We start from the raw sequence: 27,041 nt of genomic DNA, 5'->3' as shown, positions 1-27,041 counted from the left end.
ATATATGTATGTGTATATCATTTGATTGTGATGTCTAATGTATTAATGTGTATCTTTCTATGGGTGTGGTGAAAACAAAACTCTTAAAGCCACCGATGTAGTGAGGGAGATAGATATTAATCAAATAGTCACATTAATGAACATATAAATTTGCATATAAGTACAAATTTGTATATAAATACAAATTAAGAAAACCACTCTAAAGGAAAGGAACACGGTTTTATGAGAGCATACACTGAGAGTACCTGAACTACACTGGAGGGTCAGGGAAAGCCACCCTGATAAAAGCATTTATGATTTGAATATGAAGGATGAGGAAGAGCTAAGTAGGCAAAAATATGTGGGGATGGGGGAGGGGGAGAGGGAGAAGGAAAAGGAGAGGGAGAGATGGGGTGGAGGGAAGACGGAGAGATGGGGAGAGAGGGAGAGAGGGAGAGATGGGGGGAGAGGGAGAGGGAGAGAGAGAGACAGAGAGGAAATGAAAATGCTTCATCTATAGATATTCACCTAAAGAAAACAATATGTGTAAAGGCTCTGGTTCACGTCCTCCCTCTATCCTATAGTCTAGCTACTCTCAGGAGTACCTGAGAATACCAAGATGACTCATATTTCAGCTCCATAACATATGCTACTCTCACTGCTTGGAGTGTCCTTTTCTTCTCCCTGCCTTCTGGTTAAAGACTTCTTAGCTTTTAAGACTCAGCTCAAGTGTCACCTTCTCTAGGAAGTCATATCTGACTTCCTTTCCCTCAAGAGTCACCTACTACTTCTTCTTTTGTTTCCGCAGTGTATTCCTGAAATAACTCTAATTATGGCTTCCTAATGTATTTGTAATCATTTGCTTATCTGTCTCAGGGAAATTCCTAGTGCCTGCTGAATAATAGGTATTCAATAAATGTTCAATATACGAAGTATTCGGAAGTTCAAGAAACGAATGAGTGTGGCTCCTAAGAATCTTTGTAGAAAGATGCATGCATGAATGAACAATAAATAATATTTTCCACTGCAAAATGCTGTATTTTGAATGCCTTCCATTTTATGCTGGTTCATGTATATTGTTTTCTTCAAAATATGAGTCAACATTCACCATCTTTAGAATGTTCAGAAAGACTGCTCTGTTTAACTCTATATAACTTAGATTATGTCTAGCATAGTGCCTAGCTCATCACTGATGCTCAGTAAATATTTGATAAAATAAAGAAATGAATTTGGCACTTCCATAATACTTAGGTGGGAAGTTTGTAAACTGTCTTCTACACATTAGTATTGTGCTTTGTAAATTTTCTTAAGTAATTTTATAAATGTGTGGTAGGTAGGGATCACTTCCTTTATTTCTTTTTTGAAACCCTCTGCTCTTCAGTCTTCCTTTTGTCTCCTGTTCCCCACACATGCAAATATACATACACTCAAAATGCTCATATCAGTGTTCTGCACAAATGCTCCAAACAAATGTCATTATATAATGAGTGGCTAGAGATAATCCAGGGCAAGGTTGGTATAGAGTGTCAGGGAGACCAACAACTGAAAGAGCCTTTAAGTGATTCTAAGAAGCAAGATGCTTTGTTGCCAAGGAAGGTACACTGACTGGGGAGAGAATATGTCTCACTTTAACTATGTTCTCCACTTTGCCCTGAAAATTTCCACCTGGGAAACATGTCTCTATATTGCTAGCTAAGGAAGGCTCAGTCAACCAACATTATAGAAAGTCCCTGGTACCAATGGAAGAGTCATTTTTACTATTTCCCTTATAACAGTGCTTCTCAACCCTTAATGTGCATAGAAATCACCTGGACATCTTGTTAAAATACAGATTCTGATTCAGTAGGTCTGGGACAGGCCCTGAGGTTCTACATTTCTAACAAGCTGATGCTTATGCAGCTGGTTCATGGACTACCCTTTCTGAGGAGCAGAGCACTGTAAGACTGAATGGAATACAGACAAATTCAGACTAAGAGAACACTTAAGAAATAAAAAATTAGTGAACTACAACAGAAGTCCTGATTTTACATCAACACCAAGGCTAACTATTTATTATAAAGACAGAAAAGTAACGATCAATCTACCTAACTTACTGATATTTATTTTAAAATATCTATTAAAGAGACAGGTAAAAGAAAAGTTGCCATTTTCAAGATGAATTCTACCAGCTTGGGTGGGAGGGGGCAGAAGTGGAGGTACAGTGGCAGATGAAGCTAAAGCTTGGAAAGAAATTAAGTAAGCCACAGTACGCCATTAGAAAAGATGGATGGATTCCAAGGATTTCTGTAAAGGCTTAGACTCTTTCCCCCCACTAATTCTGGCATTTCTGTTAATAAGTTTTCTTTTCTGTTTTGTAACTATAGAATTTAATTTGAAGGAAGAGATAAAAGCAATATAAACCAAATCCTAACAGCAAATGCACTGTATAATGCTTAATGCTAGACCCTGAAACTGCTCCCACTTCCACCTTTTTAATGTCCAGAAAACACTTTGTCTTTATTTGAAGATTTCTGATTATATCATTTGATATAAAATTGATACCATTAGATAACTATTCATTGTGGCAATGTATAGAAAATGATCATCCTCAAGCCATTTGCCCTAGAATTATCCCTCATTTTCATTTTCTAGCCATGTGGGAGCTCTCTTTAAATCTCTTGAAATCCTTTATAGCTATTCACTTATTTTCAGTAACAAAAGCCTCATCGTTTCCATGTTAGGACTGAATAAACAGAGGTCATAGATAGCATAACTTTCAGAGGTCCTAGCCACCTCTATTCTTCAACAGAGGAATAAGGCAGAGGGACTAAGATTTTGTTTATCTCTAATTATGGAACCAAACTGTCTAAGAGTGGATGATAGGCAACACGGTAATAGTATTGATATTTATGTGTATACTAAAATTAACATTGTAGAACGAGTTTGGAGTGGTGGCAAGGGTAGGTGACAAGACTAGCACAACAGGATTAATACTTGCTGCAGTTATACTGAGGGATTAAATCAGGTGAGTTGTTTGGAATTTTAAATCTGCTGCCTGGAAAGCAGGGAGCAAGGAGTAGAACAGATGAATGAGAAGGCATTTTATATTCTTTACCATCATCTTCCAGGAGAAAAATGCCCATATATTGTTAGTATTGGAAAAGATATATTATTTCCTTAAATACATTATTTTAAGCTTTTTGGGATTAACTTAAATTAATTATTCCAAATTACCTCTCTGCTCACATGAGTAATACTCCTATATCATAAGGCTTTCTTTTTCATTCAAAGTGTCCTACAGTGGAAGGCCATTGGCTGTCAAATGAGTTGGAAAACCAGCTATGGCCAAACAGGATTTAAATGGACAAAACAGAAACTCTAAAACATGACTTTTGTGACAGAATAAGAACTAGCTCAAAATAAAAAAGGTTATACCGAATTTTAGTATGCGTTTTAACACACTGGAAGGAAGTACAACAAAATGTTAATAGTAGCTAGACAGTGAGATAATGGGTTAAAATGTTCTTTTTGATTTTCTGTATTTTCCATAAGCATGTATTTAATCAGAATGTATAAAAGAAAAAGCTTTAATATTTACTTAACCTAAATGGCAAGGATTTCTCTTAATATAATTTTCCAGAATTGTTTGTTGCACATGGTTCTCAAAATAATTATTGGCTTGTTTATAATTTTCCCTTTTCTTAAATAATCCCAAAACTAATTCTGAAGTGATAAGCCTTTAAAATTGAACATTTTCAAGAGAGTGAATTTGGTATTCTGAGATATTTTTACCTTTATTAACATCTCAGAAGCAATTGTGAGACAATGGGCACCCACATCTCTATAGGAGCGTGTGAATGCATCAAGAAGATGGTTGGCTTAATCAGTGTGAAGGGAGAAATAACTCCTCAAAAATATGAATGAAACTATTGTATTGCTTCTAACTGGTAAATGCTACTTTCATTTTCTTTTCTCTGCTTTCATCATTCAAATTCATTCCCTCCTGAATGTAGTTTTAGGTTTATTAGTTTACATCATCATCACTTGATTCCTGTCTTCTTTATACTCTATTCTTTCTTATTTTTTAAAAGCTGTTCCTATTTCTTATTTCTTTAGCTATTTGTTACTGTCTTGATTTTTCAACCCACATACCTTAAAGTAAGTGATCCTCCAACTGGTTTGGAGTTTTATCCCACATGTTTCTGAAGGATACTGGCTAATGCTTAGTGATCCAGAGCAAGTTAGCAACCTCTTTACACCTAGAGGGTTAGCAATGCTCACAGGTGCCACTGGTTATTACTGGAAGGCCTAAGGCAAAGGCAGAGGAGAAGAAAAACAAGGAGAATAAAGGGAGTGGGGAGAAAGGAATGGGAGTAAAGGAAGAAGGGGTGGAGAGAAGAAGGTATACAAAGTAGAGAGGTAGAGAGCCACAACAATAGCCTCAAGGATATTCTTTACCAAAACACTGCCTGGGGTTGGTATTATAACACAGAAAAGACTAAGACCATGCCTTTTTGTTCACTGATGACTTCTGCTGCCTTAATTATGATGTTGATTATAAGTAACCAGTCATTCCTATTTTGAAATTTAACCATATCCATGATGGTTATCTGTTATGTGTTATGTCTCTGTTATACATTCCATATCTTAGAGAACTAGCAACGTTTCACAGGAAAGAAATAATGTGAATTAGCTGCATGGTGGCTTATCTGTTGAACATTTTATACCGTGAGATGTCATTTTAAATGTTTGTGTGTGTGTGTGTGTGTGTGTGTGTGTCTGCATATGTGTGTGAAATAACTAAAAACACCACCACTCTAAAACAAAAGAATAAATATGATATACTAAATGGTAATTTTATATATAAATTTCTTTGATAGATTCTACAGTTGCAGAAAGGCTCTTTCCTGGCTCACATGGGCTCTAACTAGAAAAGCTAAAAGCAATAGTTTCTTTTTATTGAGCTGCTGCTACCTCATCTAAAAATCACAGAACAACTTTCTGTTTCAGAATAATTCTGCCTAATATAATTTATTTTCTCACTTTCTCTTACTTTACATTACTGAGAATATAAAAAATAGACTTTCTTGTCCTTTTGGTGTTTCACCTGCTGTAGTTGTTTGTTCTACTCTGGAAGTAAGAATTCATCATTTCATAGCAATCCAATACGGCTACCAATTATAAGTTCAAACAGAATTTACATTTTAGAGGGAATAAGAAACAAGAGCCAGTGAGGCTATCAGAAGACTAAAATAATTTTCTTTCTGGATAATATTCATTATAAGAAACACTATAGAAGAAATGAATTTGGAAGAGAAAACATAGGAGGCATTGGGGATTTGTTATTTATATTTTCAGAAATACTCTAATTTGTGAGATAGAGCCGAATGAGGTGCATTTAAGACAGTTTCCTGAGAAAGAATACACTAGTAGGAATTAATCTCTCCACCATTTTATGAGAATAACAGTTTAGATAAATGTTATCCTTTTTTCAGAGATGTTTGAAGAAAATATGATAATAATAATAAAAAAATAAAAAAGTAATAATAATAGTAATAATAGGTACTACTATTAAACATTAAAAAAACAACTATTGAGTGCTTTCTTGTGTGTGTGTGTTTGCCATATACTTTAAGGCCTTCTACAGTCTCACTTAATTCTCACAATAACCTGTTGGGATAAATACTGTTATAATTATCACCATTTTATAGATGAGAAAACCAAGGCTCAAAAAGTTTAAGTGATTTGCTCAAAGTTACATAGATGGAACTGGTGCTAGAACCCAGATCTCTCTTACTTTGTTATCACTCACTTTTTTATCACTCAAAGTCCATAATCTTAACCATTTGTTCTACTGTCTCCAACAGAGAAAGATACTGCTAAGAGATGGCAATGGAACACGGAGGAGGTCAATGAATGTATTTAATTACAAGAAAGAGGAAATTATTTTAATAGCTAAATAGAGTGAAAAAAAATCCAAAACCAAAAAATCAAGTAAGGGACTCCATAAATGACCATTAAAAAGGAACTGGCCTTCTTAACAGCTCTGATAAACTGGGAAATGTTTTTAGACATTTCTTCAATGATACCAGCCTTGAGTTAATAACCAATAATAGTTTCTAAGCAATTCAGTAGCATTTTCATTTTGGGTTCTTTCGTAGATTGGACTTTAGGCAGGCAAATGCTATTTAGTATTTGCTTTTGAGCTTTATGCAATCCCAGGCAACTCTAAAGGCATGAGCTGCTTGTACCATCTGGGGCTTCAGAGCCTTGAAATATGGAATCTTCTAGGGAATTAGAGGTTTCCCTCATGCTTGCTTTCTATGAAGCCCTTATTGATGTTTGAGTTTAAAGCAGGAGAAAAAAACTTCCCCACTTTATCCCTGGTGTTGGGAGTTTGCTCTTCTTTCTTGGACCATATAGATGTTTTCAACTAGAAAACATTTGGACTTCCAGACCAAGATTGTCTGCCATCTGGTATGTGTAGAGGCCGAAAGAACAAATCATGATACGGTGTCTTTATCAACCTCTACATATTTATTTGTAAGTAAGAATTTTCAAGTAACTATAGTACTGTCACTGAAAAGTTTTAATCAAGATTGTGCTGGAAAATATATAGGTATAGGTTAACATTGTTATCTGTGAATAAAATTATTTTGACAACCAAGGGGGAAATAGATGTAATAGTCATTAGGTACCTGGGCTGAGCCAAAAATCTGAAAAAAAAAAAAAAAAATTACAATGTGAGTATGTTGATACTCAAGAAAACCAAAATATTTACCTCGGACAGCATAGCCATCTTTTACTGATGCTGGGAACGGGGGTAGGTTGTCTTTTGCATATACATCTTGAGCAAGGACTCGCCCCATTCCATCTGTAAGAGAAAAGAAGGAAAATATGGATGTTAAGTGCAGTGGGTTAAACAGGTAGTCCTAAACAAGGTGGACATATGTACTTGTCTGACAAGGCTTGTATAAGGGCTCAGTCAGATCTCCTGATTTCTATCCCAAGGAATAGGCGACAGAAGGAAGAGATGCATCCTAGTGTCTGAAATAAAAGATTAAGATTCAGTCAATTAATAGCAATGCTTGCAGGGATTATTTGAATACGAGTAGCTACACAGTCATCAAAGATGTGTTCAAGTTGATGTGTCATTAATCCTTTAACAATCCAAAGATGATTTCCTTTAAAAAGTAAATTCTTAAACAGTCATAGTCATTGACCCAGTAATTTCACTTCTAGAAATCTATCTTAAGAAAAAGGATAAATCTTTCTGTACATGTTTATTTCAGAGTTGCTTACATTAGTGAGAAATGGAAAGAAATCAAAAGTTTAACAATATAGAAATTTAAACAGACAATGATGTATCCTTATGATAAAATATTATACAGGTTAAAGTAATATTTTTGAAAAATATTCACTGACACAGGAAAATTCTTATGACATACATTTTAAAAACATGCAGAACTGTACATATAATGTATAATCCTAACTATGTTAAGACATATGTATATAGAGCAACAGAAAAAGATGGGAAAGGCATACATGAAAATATAAAGTATTTGTTTACTGCAGTATGTTAGAATTATGTATAATTTTATACCCTTTGCTATAATTTTCTGAAAATTTCCAAGTTTTCTACAATGATCACAAGTAATTTTTAGAGCTTTTTTCCTTTAGAAGAGAAAAGTAAAGAAAAGAAAGGAGCTTCCTTATCATTCTATTTAACTTTAGCCAAACTTTTGGCTTTATTAACCTAAAAAAACTAGTGACTATAAGAAGAGCACCAGTGACCTATTGTGTGAAGTGACTATTCAAACCATTATTCATCCACTCTGGGTGACAATCACATTTGGTTACAGCTCAGGAGTTTGATTTAGTGCCAAAAAGAATAAAAGTTTCAAGAATCATGACCAATTCCTTAAATCCTCTAGTCAGAATCTTTCCTTATTATTATTATTATTATTACTATTGTTATTATTTTAAAGAAGTAACAGAATAATTAATAGGAGATAGAGAAGGAAGAAGAGGAGGAGGAAAAAAAAAAATCAAGCTTCTCTCCAAAGACTACAAGTAATATAGAACTTGATTTACATAAGATGTTTGTACAGATTTAGAAAATTCCATTGTTTCCAGAGCTAGATGAGTCTTTTTTTGTTTGTTTCTTTTTTGTTTTTAGCTTTGTCCTTCTTAGCCACCTAGAGCCTCTGGTTTCCAGATTCCAGGACAAAGAAGTAAGGACAGACAGATTTAAAACTTTTGTACTCTGATCCACAGTGATAGTGATATTGACTCTTTCTTTTTAAGGAAAGTGACACCTGAATTGGAAGGGAGAACTTCTTAGCAGATTCTAGCTGTAGGTACTCCCAGGAGGTTGAAGCTATTCTGTAGCTATGGACCATACTTTGTAAGACCAGGGAAGTGGTAGGACCAGAGGGTCTGGTTTGTATTCATATATACAACATTAACTCCCAAATGAACCTGAAGCTATAAGGTAGTCTCTGGTAGTGAGCCCCATGGCATCTGCCCAGGGTCACAATAAACTACCTGGGGTAGCTCCTTATCTGAAACTATTCTGGTCTGGTGTGGTGAATGAAAATATAAGTGCTATGCCAGTTCAGATCCTAAGAGAATAATTTTCTGGGATTTGGAATAGCTCAGTTAACAGTGGTTAATAATCAAATATAGCACCAGGGCTGAGTTTTTTTGGCAGCTGGTCCAGTTAATCTAGTATATGTTTATACAGCATTTTATAAGTTACTAAGTAATATCATATACATATATAATCTCATTTAATCCTTACAAAAATCTAGTAAAGCATTATTATATTCATTTTACAGATGAAAAAAGAGAAGTTTAAACAGGGTAAGTAACTTATCCAAGGTCATATATTTCACAGGTGGCTAAGGTAGGATTGAAATTTAGATCTTAGAGCGTCAATCATTACTACAATGGCAATAGCTACATACTCTCCATGTACTGCTCTTCCTCTGTTTCCCTGACATTTAAAAAAGCTACAAGGTGATTCCTCAAAAAATTAAACATAGAATTACCATATAACCCAGCAATTCCACTTCTAGGTATATATTCAAAAGAATTAACAGCAGAGACTTGAACAGATATTTGTGCACTATTTTTATAGCAGCATTATTCACAATACAGTAGTCAAAAAGTGGAAGTAACCCAAGTGCCTACTGACAGATGAATGGATAAACAAAATGTAGTATATACATATAAGAATATTATTCAGCCTTAAAAAGGAAGGAAATTCTGACATGCCATAATATGGATGAAACTTGAAGACATTATAAAATAAGTGAAAATAAGTGAAATAAGCCAGTCACAAAAGGACAAATATTGTATGATTCCATTTATATGAGGTAATCAGAATATTCAAACTCAAAGTCATAGTATCAAAAAGTAGAATGGTGGTTGCCATGGGCTGGGGAGAGGGAGGAATAGGAAGTTATTTTTTAATGAGTATGGAGTTTCATTTTTGGGAGATGAAAAAGTTTTGGAGATGGATGGTAATGATAGCTGCAGAATAATGTAAATGTATTTAATGTCACTGAACTGTACAGTTAAACACAATTAAAATGGTAAATCTTATTTTATGTATGTGCTACCACCACCACAGAAAACTACAAAGAACGGATGGCATCAACAGCTAGCACATGTTATTTTTCCTTCCTAAGTCCTTGCCAGTAGCCCAAGAGCAGTGATACATGCCCATCATGGCTCTTTTTATTCCTGTATTCCAGAAAGAAAGAGGTTGAACACTTAGTATGCTAAGTTTGAAAGACTGTTAATACTGACAGTTGTAGATATTGTAGTGGCTTAACATAAGTTACCTAAGTTCTCACTGACAGCCAATTTAGAGAAAAGAGTATCAGCTGACTTGATTTCTCCCTTTAATGCCTGAGTTACTCATATATCTTACTGTGCAATTCCACTCTGGAGGGTTCCTAAGGTATAGAGTCTACTCAATCATAATTTGACAAAATTAGATTCTGGAAACTAAAGTAAAAACTTTGTTCTGTAAGTTTCCAATAATAATTGACCCCCTACCCCCATCCTACAATACACATAAACACTAAAAAATAGCCCTCAAATCTGAGGAGGCTCAAATAATAACTTTGGATTGAGAAGATGTACATATGACAAGAATAAGTGAGTTTATTTAATTATTTATTGAAGTATAGTTGCTTTAAATGTTCTATAAGTTACATGTGTACAATATAGTGGTTTGCAGTTTTTAAAGGTTATACTCCATTTATAGTTATTACAAAATATTGGCTATATTCTCCATGTTGTATAATATATGATTGTAGCTTATTTTATACCTAATAATTTGTACCTCTTACTCCCCTACCCCTAACTTGCCCCTTCCTTCTTTCCTCCCCACCCTGGTAACCTCTAGCTTGTTCTCTACATCTGTGAGTCTGCTTCTTTTTTATTATATTCACTAATTTGTTGTATTTCTTAGATTCTGAATATAAGTGATATCATACAGTATTTGTCTTTCTCTAACTTACTTCACTTAGCATACATAATGCCCTCCAAGTCTATTCATGTTGCTGCAAATGGCAAAACTTCATTCTTTTTTATGGCTGAGTAGTGGTCCAGTGTGTGTGTGTGTGTGTGTGTGTGTTTGTGTGTGAGTGTGTAACATCTTCTTTATCTGTTCATCTCCTGATGGACAGTTAGGCTGCTTCCATATCTTGGCAATCATATATAATGCTGCCACAAACACTGGGGTGCATGTATCTTTTCGAATTAGTGTTTTTGCTTTTTTGGATATATACCCAGGAGTGAAATTGCTGGGTCTTATGGTAGTTCTGTTTTTAGTTTTTTGAGAAACTTCCATCCTATTTTCCACAGAGGCTGTACAATTTACATTCCCACCAACAGTGTACGAGGAGGTTCCCTTTTTTTTACATCCTATAAGCGAGTTATTTAAATGCTACAATCTACCCAAGCTTCATTAGGCTACAAAATTATACACAGATCCTATTTTAAGAATTCTGTAGTGCTAGCATAAGACTTGCCTAGCATAATTTGGAAAATGTTTATACTGAGATTGAGCTTTATTTCTGACAAGTGTCCAGTTTCTGATACAAAGAATGATTTGCCACATTTTAAACATGGTGGGCTTTTTCTTATTTCTATGCCATTGCAAATAATGTTGCCTTGGACAGGAATACCTTTTTTCCTTCTTCTTTTCTCCCCCTAGTGAATCTTAGGCAACCTTTAAGTTTCAGCTCAGATGTCATGTCTTTGGTCTTCTGTCTCTAAACAGGAAAAGTTAGTTCACTGACCAATTTATTTATCCATTCATCAAACACTGGGAACCTACTGTATGCTAGACACTGGGGACAAAAATACTAGTAAAACCTGGCTGATTTCCTCAAGGAATTCACATGTAACAGTGCATGTGAGAAAGGGGGATATGGAAAAATAAAAATATGATTACAAGATAGTATGATATGGGCAGTGACAGATATATGATCAGGGCAATGTCGGAAGCATACAGAAAAAACCACCTAACCAACAATTTGTGGAACATCAAGAAAATCTTCCTAGATGAGGTATCTATGCTGAGTTTTACAGTTTGAAGTAAGAACCAAGTAGGAGAAAGGAGGGGGCATTTTAGACAACGGAAGCAGGATCGAGGGAGTTTAAACTTAATCTCATGAAAATGGGAATCCAATGTAGGATTTTTAAGCAGAGCAATGACTTCAAGTTAACCTCCCAGCAGTGTTTAAGTCTCTTCAGAGATAATGGAACTTTTTATGAACTTGCCTAGTGACAAGACACAGAATGGTTTGGAGGGATTGTACTTAGTCTTCATATTCTTAAAACATTTGTATCCATCTGTTATGGTACACTTTCCACATTACATTACGGTTGTTTGTGAAACTATCTTGACTTCTCCATCAGGTTGTGAATTCCTTGTTGTCACAGCATATCTCACCCATCATTGTATCCCCAGTACCAAGCACAGTGCTTGATACTTAAAAGGCACCCAGTAAATGTTTGTTGAATGACTGACTCAATGATTGAGTACATTAATGATTAGAACTAAGGAGGGAAAGAAATGTCAGGTAAATAGAGAAAAAGGTCATATCAATCAAATACAACCAACTTCATCCAGAGGATACATAAAATGGAGAAGGACATCTTGCTAACTTCTACTCTCATTATTTCCCACTTAGACTCCTCTAAGCAAGTCGTTTTTTTTGTGTGTAATGGATGCTCACCTCCATGCTTACAGTCATGACTTGCCTAAACCTGCCTCTTCCTTTTTGTTATCAATAAATGTCTATCACCTATTTCAAGACCCCATTTAAGACAGTAGGTTCTCCTTGATTATTGCCCCTCTGAATACTACTCTTGTATATTCAGTTAGTAATATATCAGCAAGTATTTGCAAAATTGTGTGTAAGATTTCTCAAGGTGGTGAGTGTGAGAAAAGTGTGTGTTTGGTTTCTTAAGTTTCTGAAGAAAGAGAACTGTATTTTTCATTTATGGCTAATCAAAGCAACAAATACAGGTTATATTTAAAATGACTTTTAGCAGCCTAGACTTCCAGAGGAGTCTCTGCTATTATTTAAATTCAGTTCTTCTTAAAAGGCAAGGGCAAATCCAAGAGAAACGAAAACATATGCCCATGCAAAAACCTGTACACAAATACTAATTGCAGCATTATTCATTAACAGTCAAAAGATGGAAACAATCCAACAGTCCATCAATTGATGAATGGATAAATAAAACATGGTATACACATAAAATGAAATATTACTTGGCCATAAAAAGGAGTGAGGTACTAATGGGAACTATAAAACATTGCTGAAAGAAATTATAAAGAAGATACAAATAAATGGAAAGACATCCTTTGTTCATGGATTGAAAGACATAATATTCTTAGTGCCCATGCCATCCAAAGCCACCTATGGATTCAACGTAATCTCAATAAAAATGCAAATGGCATTTTTTGCAGAAATAGAAAAATTCATCCTAAAATTCATATGGAATCTCAAGAGACCCCGAGCAGCCAAAACGATTATAAAGAAAGCAAAGTTGTAAGACTCACACTTCCTGATTTTATAACATATTACAAAGTTACGGTAAGAAAAACAGAGTGGCACTAGCATAAAGACAGACAAATAGACCAATGGTTTGATAGTTAATTTTATGTGTCATCTTCACTGGCCGTGAGATACCTAGATTAAACATTATTTCTGGATGTGTCTGTGAGAGTTTTTCCAGATGAGATTAGTGCTTGAATTGGTGGAATCAATAAAGTATATCACCCTCCCCATTGTGGGTGGCATCATTCTATCCATTGGGCATCTGAATAGAACAAAAAGGTGGAGGAAAAAAATTGTCCCTTTTGCTTTCTGCCTGCCTGTTTGACCTGGGACGTTGGTCTTCTCTTGCCCTTGGATGGGCTTTATATCAACTCCCTTGGTTTGCAGCCTTTTGGACTTGGACTGGAATTATAACACCAGCTTTCCTGGGTTGCCAGCTTGCAGATGGAAAATCATGGGACTTCTCAGCCTCCATAATCATGTGAGTCAATTCCTCATAATAAATCTCTTCCTATATATATTCTGTTGGTTCTGTTTCTCTGGAGAACTCTGTCTAATACAAATGGAATAGAATAGAGAGCCCAGAAATAAACACTCACGTATATGGTCAAATGACCTTTGACAAGGATATCAAGACCACTCAATGGGGAAAAGATAACCTTTTCAAAAAATGATGTTGGGAAAACTGGATAGCCACATTCGAAAGAATGAAGCTGGACTCTTTTATCTTCCACCATATACAAAACTTAACTCAAAAAAGATTAAAGACCTAAATGTAAAACCAACAACTATAAAACTCTTAGAAGAAAACATTGAGGAAAGGCTTCATGACATTGGATTTGGCAATGATTTCTTGAATATGACAACAAAAGCACAGGCAACAAAAGCAAAAATAGACACAGGGGACAACATCAAACTTAAAAACTCTTGTGCATCAAAGGATACTATCAACAGAGCGAAAAGGCAAACTTCAAAATGGGAGAAATATCTGCAAATCATATATATGATAAGGGGTTAATCTCCTGAATACATAAAGAAATCCTACAACTCAAAAACAAACAGATCTAATAACCTGATTAAAAATGGGAAAGGCACCAGGAATAGGAGCCCCCAGAGCACTTGTCTTTGAAGGTCAGTGGGGCTTGATTGCAGGAGCTCCACAGGATTGGAAGAAATAGAGACTTCACTCTTTTTTTTTTTTAATACCTCTTTATTGGAGTGTAATTGCTTCACAGTGTTGTGTTAGAGAGACTTCACTCTTAAAGGGCACACACAAAATCTCACACACGCCAGGACTAAAGGCAAAAGCAGTAATTTGATAGGAGCCTGAGCCAGACGTACCTGCTGGTCTTGGAAGGTATCCTGGGGAGGCAAGGGGTGGCTATAGCCCACCCTGGGGACAGAGACACTGGTGGTGGACATATCCGGGAGGATTCATCTGTGTGAGCTCTCCTGGAGGCTGACATTTTGCCACCAAGACCTGGCCCCACCAACAGCATGTAGGCTCCAGTGCTGGGATGCCTCAGGCCAAACAACAAACTGGATAGGGACACAGCTGCACCCATCAGCAGACAGGCTGCTTAAAGACTTCCTGAGCCCACAGCCACCTCTAGACACGTCCCTAAGCATGGCTCTGCCCCCCAGAAGACCAAGACCCAGCTCCACCCACCAGGGGGCAGGCACCGACTCTTCCTGCCAGGAAGCCTGCACAAGCCTCTAGACCATCCTCATCTACCAGGGGACAGACACCAGAGGCAAGAAAACTACAGTCCTGCAGCCTGCAGATCGAGTCCACGAACAAAGGCCAGATACTGACCAGCTGGCCCCTGGCCCTTGGGTGACAAGAAGGGAGTGCACTGCTGGGACACATAGGACATCTCCTACAGAGGGCCACTTCTCAAGGGTCAAGAAACGTAACCAATCTACCACATACATAAAAATACAAATAGAAATTTAGACAAAATGAAGCAACAGAGGAAGATGTTTCAGACAAAGGAACAAGATAAAACCCCAGAAGAAGAACTAAGTGATGTGGAGATAGTCAACCTACCCGAGAAAGTGTTCATGGTAATCATCGTAAAGATGATCAAAGAAGAGTTAACACCCATCCTTCTGAAGCTATTCCAAAAAATTGCAGAGGAAGGAACACTTCCGAACTCATTCTATGAGGCCACCATCACCTTGATACCGAAACCACACAAAGATACTACAAAAAAAGAAAATTACAGGCCAATATCACTGATGCACATAGATGCAGAAATCCTCAACAAAATACTAGCAAACAGAATCCAACAACACATTAAAAGGATCATACACCATGATCAAGTGGGATTTATCCCAGGGATGCAAGGATTCTCCAATATACGCAAATCAATCAATGTGATACACCATATTAAGAAACTGAAGAATAAAAACCATATGATCATCTCAATAGATGCAGAAAAAGCTTTTGACAAAATTCAACACCCATTTATGATAAAAACTCTCCAGAAAGTGGGCATAGAGGGAACCTACCTCAACATAATAAAGGCCATATATGACAAACCCACAGCAAACATCATTCTCAATGGTGAAAAACTGAAAGCATTTCCTCTAAGATCAGGAACAAGACAAGGATGTCCACTCTCACCACTATTATTCAACATAGTTCTGGAAGTCCTAGCCATGGCAATCAGAGAAGAAAAAGAAATAAAAGGAATACAAATTGGAAAAGAAGAAGTAAAACTGTCACTGTTTGCAGATGACATGATACTATACATAGAGAATCCTAAAACTGCCACCAGAAAACTGCTAGAGCTAATTAATGAATTTGGTAAAGTTGCAGGATACAAAATTAATGCACAGAAATCTCTTGCATTCCTATACACTAATGATGAAAAATCTGAAAGAGAAATTATGGAAACACTCCCATTTACCATTGCAACAAAAACAATAAAATACCTAGGAATAAATCTACCTAGGGAGACAAAAGACCTGCATGCAGAAAACTATAAGACACTGATGAAAGAAATTAAAGATGATACCAACAGATGGAGAGATATACCATGTTCTTGGATTGGAAGAATCAACATTGTGAAAATGACTATACTACCTAAAGCAATCTACAGATTCAATGCAATCCCTATCAAATTACCAATGGCATTTTTTAAGGAGCTAGAACAAATCACCTTAAAATGTGTATGGAGACACAAAAGACCGCAAATAGCCAAAGCAGTCTTGAGGGAAAAAAACGGAGCTGGAGGAGTCAGACTCCCTGACTTCAGACTATACTACAAAGCTACAGTAATCAAGACAATATGGTACTGGCACAAAAACAGAAACATAGATCAATGGAACAAGATAGAAAGCCCAGAGATAAACCCACACACCTATGGTCAACTAATCTATGACAAAGTAGGCAAAGATATACAATGGAGAAAAGACAGTCTCTTCAATAAGTGGTGCTGGGAAAACTGGACAGCTACATGCAAAAGAATGAAATTAGAATACTCCCTAACACCATACACAAAAAGAAACTCAAAATGGATTAGAGACCTAAATGTAAGACTGGACACTATAAAACTCTTAGAGGAAAACATAGGAAGAACACTCTTTGACATAAATCACAGCAAGATCTTTTTTGATCCACCGCCTAGAGTAATGGAAATAAAAACAAAAATAAACAAATGGGACCTAATGAAACTTCAAAGCTTTTGCACAGCAAAGGAAACCACAAACAAGACGAAAAGACAACCCTCAGAATGGGAGAAAATATTTGCAAACGAATCAACGGACAAAGGATTAATCTCCAAAATATATAAACAGCTCATTCAGCTCAATATTAAAGAAACAAACAACCCAATCCAAAAATGGGCAGAAGACCTAAATAGACATTTCTCCAAAGAAGACATACAGACGGCCATGAAGCACATGAAAAGACGCTCAACATCACTAATTATTAGAGAAATGCAAATCAAAACTACAATGAGGTATCACCTCACACCAGTTAGAAAGGGCATCATCAGAAAATCTACAAACAACAAATGCTGGAGAGGGTGTGGAGAAAAGGGAACCCTCTTGCACTGTTGGTGGGAATGTAAATTGATACAGCCACTATGGAGAACAATATGGAGGTTCCTTAAAAAACTAAAAATAGAATTACCATATGACCCAGCAATCCCACTACTGGGCATATACCCAGAGAAAACCGTAATTCAAAAAGACACATGCACCCGAATGTTCATTGCAGCACTATTTACAATAGCCAGGTCATGGAAGCAACCTAAATGCCCATCAACAGACGAATGGATAAAGAAGTTGTGGTACATATATACAATGGAATATTACTCAGCCATAAAAAGGAACGAAATTGAGTCATTTGTTGAGACGTGGATGGATCTAGAGACTGTCATACAGAGTGAAGTAAGTCAGAAAGAGAAAAACAAATATCGTATATTAACGCATGTATGTGGAACCTAGAAAAATGGTACAGATGAACCGGGTTGCAGGGCAGAAGTTGAGACACAGATGTAGAGAACAAACGTATGGACACCAAGGGGGGAAAACTGCGGTGGGGTGGGGATGGTGGTGTGCTGAATTGGGCGATTGGGATTGACATGTATAAAGTGATGTGTATAAAATTGATGACTGATTAATAAAAAAAAAAAAAAAAAAAGGAAAAGATACATGCACCCCAATATTCATAGAAGCACTATTTATAATAGCCAAGACATGGAAGCAACCTAAATGTCCATCAACAGATGAGTGGATAAAGAAGTGGTGTATATACACAATGGAATATTACTCAGCCTTAAAAAAGAATGAAATGATGCCATTTGCAGCAACATGGATGGACCTAGAGATTATCATATTAAGTGAAGTAAGTCATTCAGAGAAAGACAAATATCATATGATATCACTTATATGTGGACTCTAAAAAAATGATACAAATAAACTTATTTACAAAACCAAAATAGACTCACATAGAAAACAAATTTATGGCTACCAAAGGGGATAGTGGGTGGGGGGAGAGATAAATTAGGAGTTTGGGATTAACGTATACACACTCCTATACATAAAACAGGTAAACAACAAGGACCTACTATATAGCAAAGGGAACTATACTCAATATCTTTTAATAACCTATAATGGAAAAGAATCTGAAAAAGAATACACACACACATATCTGAATATATATATATATATATATATCTCTGAATCACTTTGCTGTGCACTTGAAACTAACAGAACATTACAAATTAACTAAAATTAAAAAATATTTAGAAATGGGAAAGGACTTGAATAGACATTTCTCCAAAGATGTATGAATAGCTAATAAACATATGAAAAGATGCTCAACATCACTAATTATCAGGAAAATGCAAATCAAAATCACAATGAGATATCATCCCACACCCATAAATTGGCTACTATCAAAAAATCAGAAAATAAAAAGTGTTGATGAGAATGTAGAATAATTGGAATCCTTATGTAATGTTGGTAGGATTGTAGAATAATGCAGCCAGCATGGAAAACAGAAGAAGTTTCCTCAGAAAATTAAAAACAGATATGATCCATCAATCTCACTTCTGAGTATATATCCCAAAGAATTGAAAGCAGGGTCTTGAAGAGATATTTGTACACCCATGTTCATATAGTACGGCTATTCATAATAGTCAAGAGTTGGAAGCATCCCAAATGTCCATCAACAGATGAATGGATTAACAAATGTGGTGTATATATCTAAATACTGTCACATGGCACAACATGAACAGACCTTGAGGACATTATACTAAGTGAAATAAGCTAGCCACAAAAAGACAAATACTGCATGATTGCACTTATATAACATATCTAAAGTAGTCAAATTATTAGAAATAATAAGTAGAGTGGTGGTTACCAGGGGCTGGGATGAGGAGGAAAAAGGGAGTTGTTGTTTAATGGGTAAAGAGTTTCAGGTATCCAGTATGAAAAAATTTTGGAGATATGTTTCACAACAATGTGAATGTACTTAATGCCACTGAACTGTAATGGCTAAGATGCTAAATTTTATGTTATATGTTTTTTTTTTACTACAGTAATATTTAAAAAAGGAATGAGATACTGATACATGCTACAACATGGATGAACTTTGAAAATATTATGCTAGGTAGAAAAAACCAGTAATAAAAGACCACATATTATATGATCCCATTATGTGAAATGTCCAGAATAGGTAAATCCATAGAGATAAAAAGTAGGCTAATGGTTGCTTAAGGCTGAATGGTGGGCTGCGGGGATAGGAGGAGGATGATAGCTAAAGGGGATGGGGATTCTTTTTGAGGTGATGAATATGTTCTAAAACTGACTGTGGCGATGGCTGAACATATCTGTGAATATACTAAAAACTTCTGAACTGTATAATTTATGTGGGTGAATTATATTGTATATGAATTGTATTTCAGTAAACTTATTTTTTAAAGGGCAAGAATAAGAGATTTTTTTAAAAAGAAGAATATTTCTCTCATTTTAACATACAACTATATATAGAAGAGTCAAGAAAAGTCATATTTGAAGCACACATATACCATCTGGTCTTTATAGATCTTTAAAATATCTTGGAAAGAAAAATAAAACATTTCATCTGGAAAGAAAGAACAGCTTCATGCTTAAGGTTATCAATATAAATCTAGTAATAGAAAATTGGCCAGATTTTTATTTTGTACTCATGCTAAATATAGGGATTTCTATCTTTAAGGTAAATTAGATCCCTACTGGATTAGTTCTGCTTTTGGAGTTGGTATCAAGTTAACCTACCAGCAGAACTTATGTCTCTTCAAAGAGAAAAACATGCATTACTTCAAGTTTTTTTCTAAAACCCTAAGGCAAGGGAAAGGATTTGAAGAGAAATACGCAATTGATTAGAAAATGGTAAGGGCTCCCAGCTGGCAGCAAATACTTCAGAACTGAAGGAATAAACGTCAGGTACACCCCTCTGCTACAGCAGCAACTATATCCATATATCTCAGTAGGATTCACGGATTAGACAATGGATAGCTCTTCCAAGCAGTCAATATTACATTTCATTCAATGATCGACTTTGGAACTTAAAGAGTACATAGTAGTGCTGCAAATTACTTTATCACATGGGGCAGTCTCTCTTGCATACATAGAAATACTTAGATAGATGTTAAACCATCTCTTCTCTTCGCCCATAGGTGGAGCCCAAGTATTAGTGTTGAATAAACTTTGGGCACGTGGTTTTAGAAAAGGAGCCAGGCAGCAGTAACTTCTCAACTAGATATTATGACTGTTTAGGCACTCATAAAGCCCCCTTGTGTGGGGGAGTTATTTTTATAGTTACCCAATTGAGTAAAATTAACTCACAGAGGAATCAGACCTATAATGCTGGCCGAATTATTCCTATGTCACAACCAGGTAGACTAATCTTCCTATTTCATACCTCCTTCTATGCATGTCATTATATATTTTCATATATATTTTTTTCTTCTAAAATATATTATAAATATATCTTGCTTTAGGTCAGAGACAGGGAGAACTACCTCTGTTGTGGTCAATATTCTAAAAAGGATACTTCACTGCTTTAAACTGAGTTCAGTAAACTTAAAGCTTCCTCGTCTAGAATTGCTTAAGTCTTTTGTGGAAATACAAAGAACTGAGGTCAGCGATGCCAAAGTCTTTGGTCATGAAATCTTAAAAAAAAGCCTAGCGCTTATAAAGTAATGCTCCTAAGAAAGCAGAATCCTTTCTATTCAAAGATTATAGTTTTTCCATTGTTAACTGAACAATATTGGGGATTACAGGGAATTCTAGAATATTTTAATCTGCCTTTCAGTAGCTAGTACTGTACCAAGTGTGAATTTGTAATGTGTTCATGTCATGTATTTTATAAGCAAAGATGAATCAAAAATGGTAGTCTTGCAAATATTATCTTCTATTGGTATTCCTCTCCCAAGAAACCAAAGTAAGGTATTTATAATCAGTGGAGCACTTGCTCCTTAAAGGCCTTGCTTGCAGATAGGAGCTGAAAATAGTAGATATGCTAAAGGGCAGACCAGAGACAATAGAAAATTCACCTGTAGTCAAAATAGATTAAAACAAACAAACAATACACTTTACACATCTAGGCACTTACTTTAGAAGAATAATTTTCATACTGATTTGAGACGTATTCTGCTATAATGGAATGAACAGTAGACTAGGAGTCAAGAATCCTAGGTTCTAGTTGTTTTTAATCATAACAATTTGTCTAACTCTAAGAACATTATTACACCTCTTTGGTCCTAAATTCCTTTGTCTTTAAAGTAAGAGAGACTACCTGATCTCCAAGTTACCTTCTTATTGTAATATTATAAGTATTTAATATATTATATTGTAACATTCCTTCACAGAGTTACCCTAAATATATGACCTTGAGAGCATCACTACCAGCACTTCTGTATACATGATTTATTCTTAGTTTTCTGGGATTATTGTTGAACCTTCACAGACATATAAAAAGTAATTTTAGAGATCTTACAGTAGCAAACTGCCTCATAGATTCAGTGGTTCTGGATCTCTCTTAGGAAACATGGGCTTTCCTCTACAGGCTTCTATAATTGTAGGTGTCAGAGTATTTGCAGAGGCAAAATATTTGGGATTTCAGAGAACTGTGAAGGCCTTTCAGTCCTCCTCACCCCTATGAAATTCAATAGTTAGAGGTGCATCTAGTTGAAATCAAAATGAACTATGAAGGTTTGCTCATTAAAATGCAAACATCCTTGGAAAAGATAACATTTAAAGTATAGTGAGAATGAGTTTCTAATCTTTTTTCTGGGGAGAAATCGCTTATCTTGAGTAAGAGAATTACAGGCCACATATGACTCAAAATTCAATTTATAGTGATTCACATTTAGATCACTCAGCTTTTTATACCCATGTTGTTTATTAGGGCATTTATAAGAGAGAGTGATCAAATATGTCAGTCATTTCTATTATAAAACAAATGAACAAAGTGCTATGGGGACATGGAGGAAGGATACTTAACCCAGCTAGGGAAAGGGAGAAGTGGACACCAGAAATGTCTTCATGGAGGAGAGCTTCTTAAGCTTAATCTTAAAAAATATGTACTGGCAAAATGGGGAGACGTTGGTCAAAGGGTATAAACTTTCATTTATAAGATGAATAAATTCTGGGTATCTAAAGTACAGCATGGTGACTGTAGTTAATAATGCTGTATTGTATACTTGAAATTTGCTAAGAGTAAATCTTAAGTATTCTCACCATACACACACATACACAGAGGAACTATAAAGTGGTAGATGTATTAATTAGCTTGATTATGGTAATTATTTCACAATGTATATGTATATTAAATCATCATGTTGTATACCCTAAATATACACAATTTTAATTTAGTAATAATGCCTCAATAAAGTCAGAAAAAAAAGAATACATAGTGGCCAATTATAAAGGGCCTTAATGACATATCAAGGAGTTTGAATTTTATCTGGAGGTTATGAGGAATACTACTGAAGAGTTGTATGCAGGAACGTTAATATCAAATTTTGAACAGATTACTTTGGTATGAAATTGGAAAATGGATGTAAAGATGCTAATTGGGGGAGGGAAGCCTTTACAATAATCCAGGAAGTTAATAATAAAGACCTAAATTAAAATGATAGCAGTGGGGATGGCAAACAAGGGACAGATTCAAGAGGACGTAGAGGAAATGAGTATTGTAGAAGTAAAGAAAATAAGTTTAATATTGGTCATGTTAAATTTACTAGCAGCAGGTATACATTTGTTGTAAGAGTTTGGAGCTCAGGCAAGGTCTGGGCAAAGATACAGATTTAGAAATCACTTAATAGTTGGTACTTGAAACAACTGGCACGTATGAGGTTCTCTGAAGTGAATGTGTAAGATCTGAAAAGGGTCAGAGACAAACACTCTAAAGAAAGTTCATATTCAAGGAATTGACAAAGGAAGGCAAGCTTACAAAAGAGCCAGTAAAGGAGAAAATGTACCACATTGTTTATCTGTCCCTCTCCTGCACTACACAGTGAGATGCATGGGGTGGGGTTTTATTTTATTCATCTTTGCATTATCTGGACTTAACATGGTACCTGGAATTTAGATTTTTAATAGATAATTGTTGAACAAATTGAATTATGTTTCTATACATGGTGTTGTTTTCTAAACAACTAATTAAAGTGCCTAGGAGGTTTAATTATAATGCTCTTTTGCATTACAAATCGAGTTTGATCCAACTCAAAGGTTGAATGCAAACCTAACTATTATTTTTCATCATCATGCATGGAAACACTTGACAAGAAGTTAACCATCCATGAAGAGTTTGCTTACTTATGAGTGACAACTGATTTGATGAACAAATGAAGGGGAAACAAGCACATGAAAGGAAAAGAGAATCCACCTGACAGTATTTTTTTTTTTTTTTCCTAGAGGAGAAATAGAAATGGCCATTTCCAGTTCTGTGTTTTTTCCTTAAAAGGACTGGAATTTCTGTCTAAATGTGACTTGGCAACACAGTGAGATTTTTCTAAGGACTGATGTTAAGAGAAACTACCCTGATATTACAAGAGGCCAGGGATGGTTAACTTATTTTTATAACACGTAAATTTTTTCAACTTAATTTTACATTCATATTTTCTGAAGATGTCTTACTGTTGCTTGACATATAAATATCTAAATATCTGCACTTAATAATAGAAAGAAACCTATTTCATTAAAATTTCTGAAATTATGTAGTTAATTCCTAACTCTCCACTCTAGTCAGTTTTATTATCTTTATTTCCTTTAATGAGGAATAAAACAAAAACAAAAGGTTTAAACCTAATGATATACATGTCTAAAAGAATGTAAATCAAAGATGTAGCATAGGTGTAAGTTATGTAAAAATAATTTTTGTCTAAGTCGGGTCAGGGATCAAAGAGCTAGAATTTGGCATTTAATATTTCACTAGTTTTAGGCCTTTTAATTTTAACATAATTTGTTACTTTATCTACTATTGCTTTTTATATTTTAACACTGGAAGAAGAGCACTATTATGTAGTAAAAATAAGAATGTTAAGTCTTTTTTTCTTTTTTTTTCTTTTTTGGCCGTGCCACGCAGCTTGCGGGATATTAGCTCCCGGAACAGGGATTGAAGCCGGGCCACCGCCATGAAAGCACCAAGCCCTAACCACTGGACTGCAAGGGAATTCCCAAGAATGTTAAGTCTTGAGCCTTAATCCTATTCCTTTTCTGCTGTTCTGAGTTTGAGTTTTCTTGTAGAAAAATTATGGTGTCTGTATAGATGCTCTCTAATGTTCATTGAAATTTGAATATTTTATGATCTGTGAATAAAGTCCTTTATTTGTAAAAGCAATCCTTTTGTATTGTTTTTATCTGCATAACAAAAACAATTAAGAAACTACATTTTATTCAGATTGCACTTGAACTGAATTTTTAGAAAGGGAAGTAGTTGATTAAAAACTGAAAACACTGGGGAAAACTACCCTTCCATTATCTTTCCACAAGCTGGTCTCAATGTACTACTAAACTAAGAGCAGAAAATGAGAAGATATATGAAGCAGAAAAACTGAGATCAGACTGGTTGCTCAGTGATCCATAGATAAATTAACGTAGTATTTACATTTTACATTTAAAAACATGATTTCCACAAATGAAAATAATTACAAGACACATTAGTTATCTCCCATTTCTGTCAGAAGGGACATAAGGCAGACTCACAGTCAACTGTTTTTCTCACTCAGTGCTGACAGCCCTTTCTTTAGAGTACTGGTATTTTGATGAACAGGAGAAACACTGTTGACTTTCTCCTTTTTTTTTTTTCTTTATGTAAAGGAAGCTTTATGGGTATTTTACTTTGTATACCATTAAGATTGATCTTAGAGTTGAGTAGAAATAAGAAGCAAAAAGGAAGATGATAATAATTGCAGTAATGATTAATAACATTTCTCTTTCAGGAAAACTGTGTATTAGTGTTAGATGAATCTTATTTGGAAAAAAATGAAAATAAAAGGCAATGGGCAAATATAACAGTACCTCGGTAGTTGATGATTTCTGTCCCAAGCACCGGAGTCATCTCCAGGACTGTGATAAAGGCTTTGTCCATAGATGTTAGAGGAAAAGGAGACATGCGGTGTCTTCTAGCCACCTTGGTGATATCGACAGCACTGTGACCTAAACAGGAAGACAATTAACTAAGAATATGATGCTGAAACACTGATTATAAAGTGGGAAAGGCTTATAAATATCAACAATTCTCAATTTCATGTGTCCAGAAATGAAGATTACAAGGTGAGAAACTTTTTCCTGCTTCCAAAATATAGCCTGCTTTGGTGGAACATTAAATCAAGTTAGTAATGTTACATCATATATCAAAAGTTGGTGAAATTTAATGATGATATTGGCTAATCCTTTTTGAGTGCTTAACTATGTGTCATGGCACTATTCTAATTAATCTTCACAACAACCTAAAGGGAGCCATCATTATTATCCTCTATTACAGATGAGGAAAAAGAGGTTTACATATCTTGGCCTAAATCGCAAAGCTAGAAACGGAAGAGCCAGGATTCAAACCTAGGTAGCCAGGTTTTAGAGTCCATGTCCTTAACTACTATACTGAAGTTTGAACACTTAATGAGCTAGTTAGTGAAATGAAATATACAAACTTGAATTTATTTAGAATTTCATAGGAAATTTTCTTTCTTCTAAAAACATAGAAAAATATTATTATTTACTCACTCCCTATGTAACCTTATCTAGTCTCATGGCATTAATACCACCCATACACTAAACCCCCTAATTTTATATCTCCAACCCCAACCTCTACCTTCACCTCTAGACTTATATGTCATCCAAATAGCTGGTGGATAACAGCGTATATCTACAAGCTTATAAATCATCAAATATGCACTTGAATGTGCAACAGGCAATTCAAACTTAACATGTTCAAAATCAAACTCTTGATTCCCCACTCTCCTAACCTACCTGCACGATGTCTTATTCTCTTGCAATTCCCATCTCAGTAAATAGAAACTCTACTCACTCAGTTATTAATCCAAAACCTTGGTGACATCTTTGATTCTTCTATTTTTGTCAGAACCATATCTAAACTACCATTAAAATGTCTCTAGAATCTGATCATTACTCACCATCTCTACAATTATTACAATAATTGGAACCATCATTTATTTCCTGGGAAATTGAATAGTGTCCTAACTTGTCTCCTTCCTTCTATCCTCATCCCATTACAGTTTATTCTCCACACAGTAGTTACAACACTCCTTTTAAACTGTAAGTTGAATTGTGCTAATCTCTGCTCACAACTCTCCATGACTTTCCATTTCATTCAGAGTAAAATCTTTGCTATGGCCCTCAAAGCCCAACATATTATAGCCTACACTGTTCTCTTCTCCTATCATTTCACCCTTATTCAATGTGCTCTAGCCAAACTGGTTCCTTGCCTGAGGATGCCAAATACATCTCTCTTTAGGGTCTTCATACTTGCCATTTCCTCTACTTGGACCATTCTTCCCCAGATATTATGGTTCCATTCATCCCTCATTTCTTTCAGGTCTTTGCTAAAGTATCACCTAATCAGAGGCCTTTGTTAAACATCCTATATAGAATATTACCTACCATCACTCTCTATTCTCCTTACCCTACTTTACTTTTCTTCATGGAAAAAAAAAAATATATATATACATATACACATATATACACACACATATACACATATATATTGATATCTATATACCTATAATATATATTTATACTTATTTGTTTATAACCTTCTTAGTAGAATGTAAGCTCCATGACAGCAGCAACTTTGCCTTTTTTATTCACTGTTGTCATCCCCAATACCTAGAACAGTATCTGGCACATATTAGGCAATAAAAAATAAATAGTTGTTGACTTAATAAATGAATCATTTAATGACAAAAAGGAACTTCTTAGAGCACAATAAACAACTTGGCCCATGCATAAACAACTTGGCCCAAAGGGTAA

At 35.3% G+C, this 27,041-nt stretch overlaps 1 protein-coding gene across 11 annotated transcripts in view; it reads right to left on the bottom strand.

Moving 5' to 3' along the window:
• The window catches only part of GPHN (gephyrin), a 615,197-nt gene that overhangs the window by 93,835 nt on the left and 494,321 nt on the right, over positions 1-27,041 (bottom strand). For all 11 annotated transcript variants that reach the window (XM_061180933.1, XM_061180924.1, XM_061180928.1 and 8 more), the window contains 2 exons: positions 25,074-25,211; positions 6,740-6,832 (listed from right to left, as the gene is read on the bottom strand). In XM_061180933.1, the coding sequence (XP_061036916.1) occupies positions 6,740-6,832; positions 25,074-25,211 (231 nt within the window). The remainder of the gene's footprint in view (positions 1-6,739; positions 6,833-25,073; positions 25,212-27,041) is intronic.

Source organism: Eubalaena glacialis, chromosome 2, assembly GCF_028564815.1.
Source record: "Eubalaena glacialis isolate mEubGla1 chromosome 2, mEubGla1.1.hap2.+ XY, whole genome shotgun sequence".
NCBI lineage: Eukaryota > Metazoa > Chordata > Mammalia > Artiodactyla > Balaenidae > Eubalaena > Eubalaena glacialis.
The sequence above is the reverse complement of the archived record's forward strand: the minus strand, read 5'-3'. Positions and strand labels throughout refer to the sequence as shown.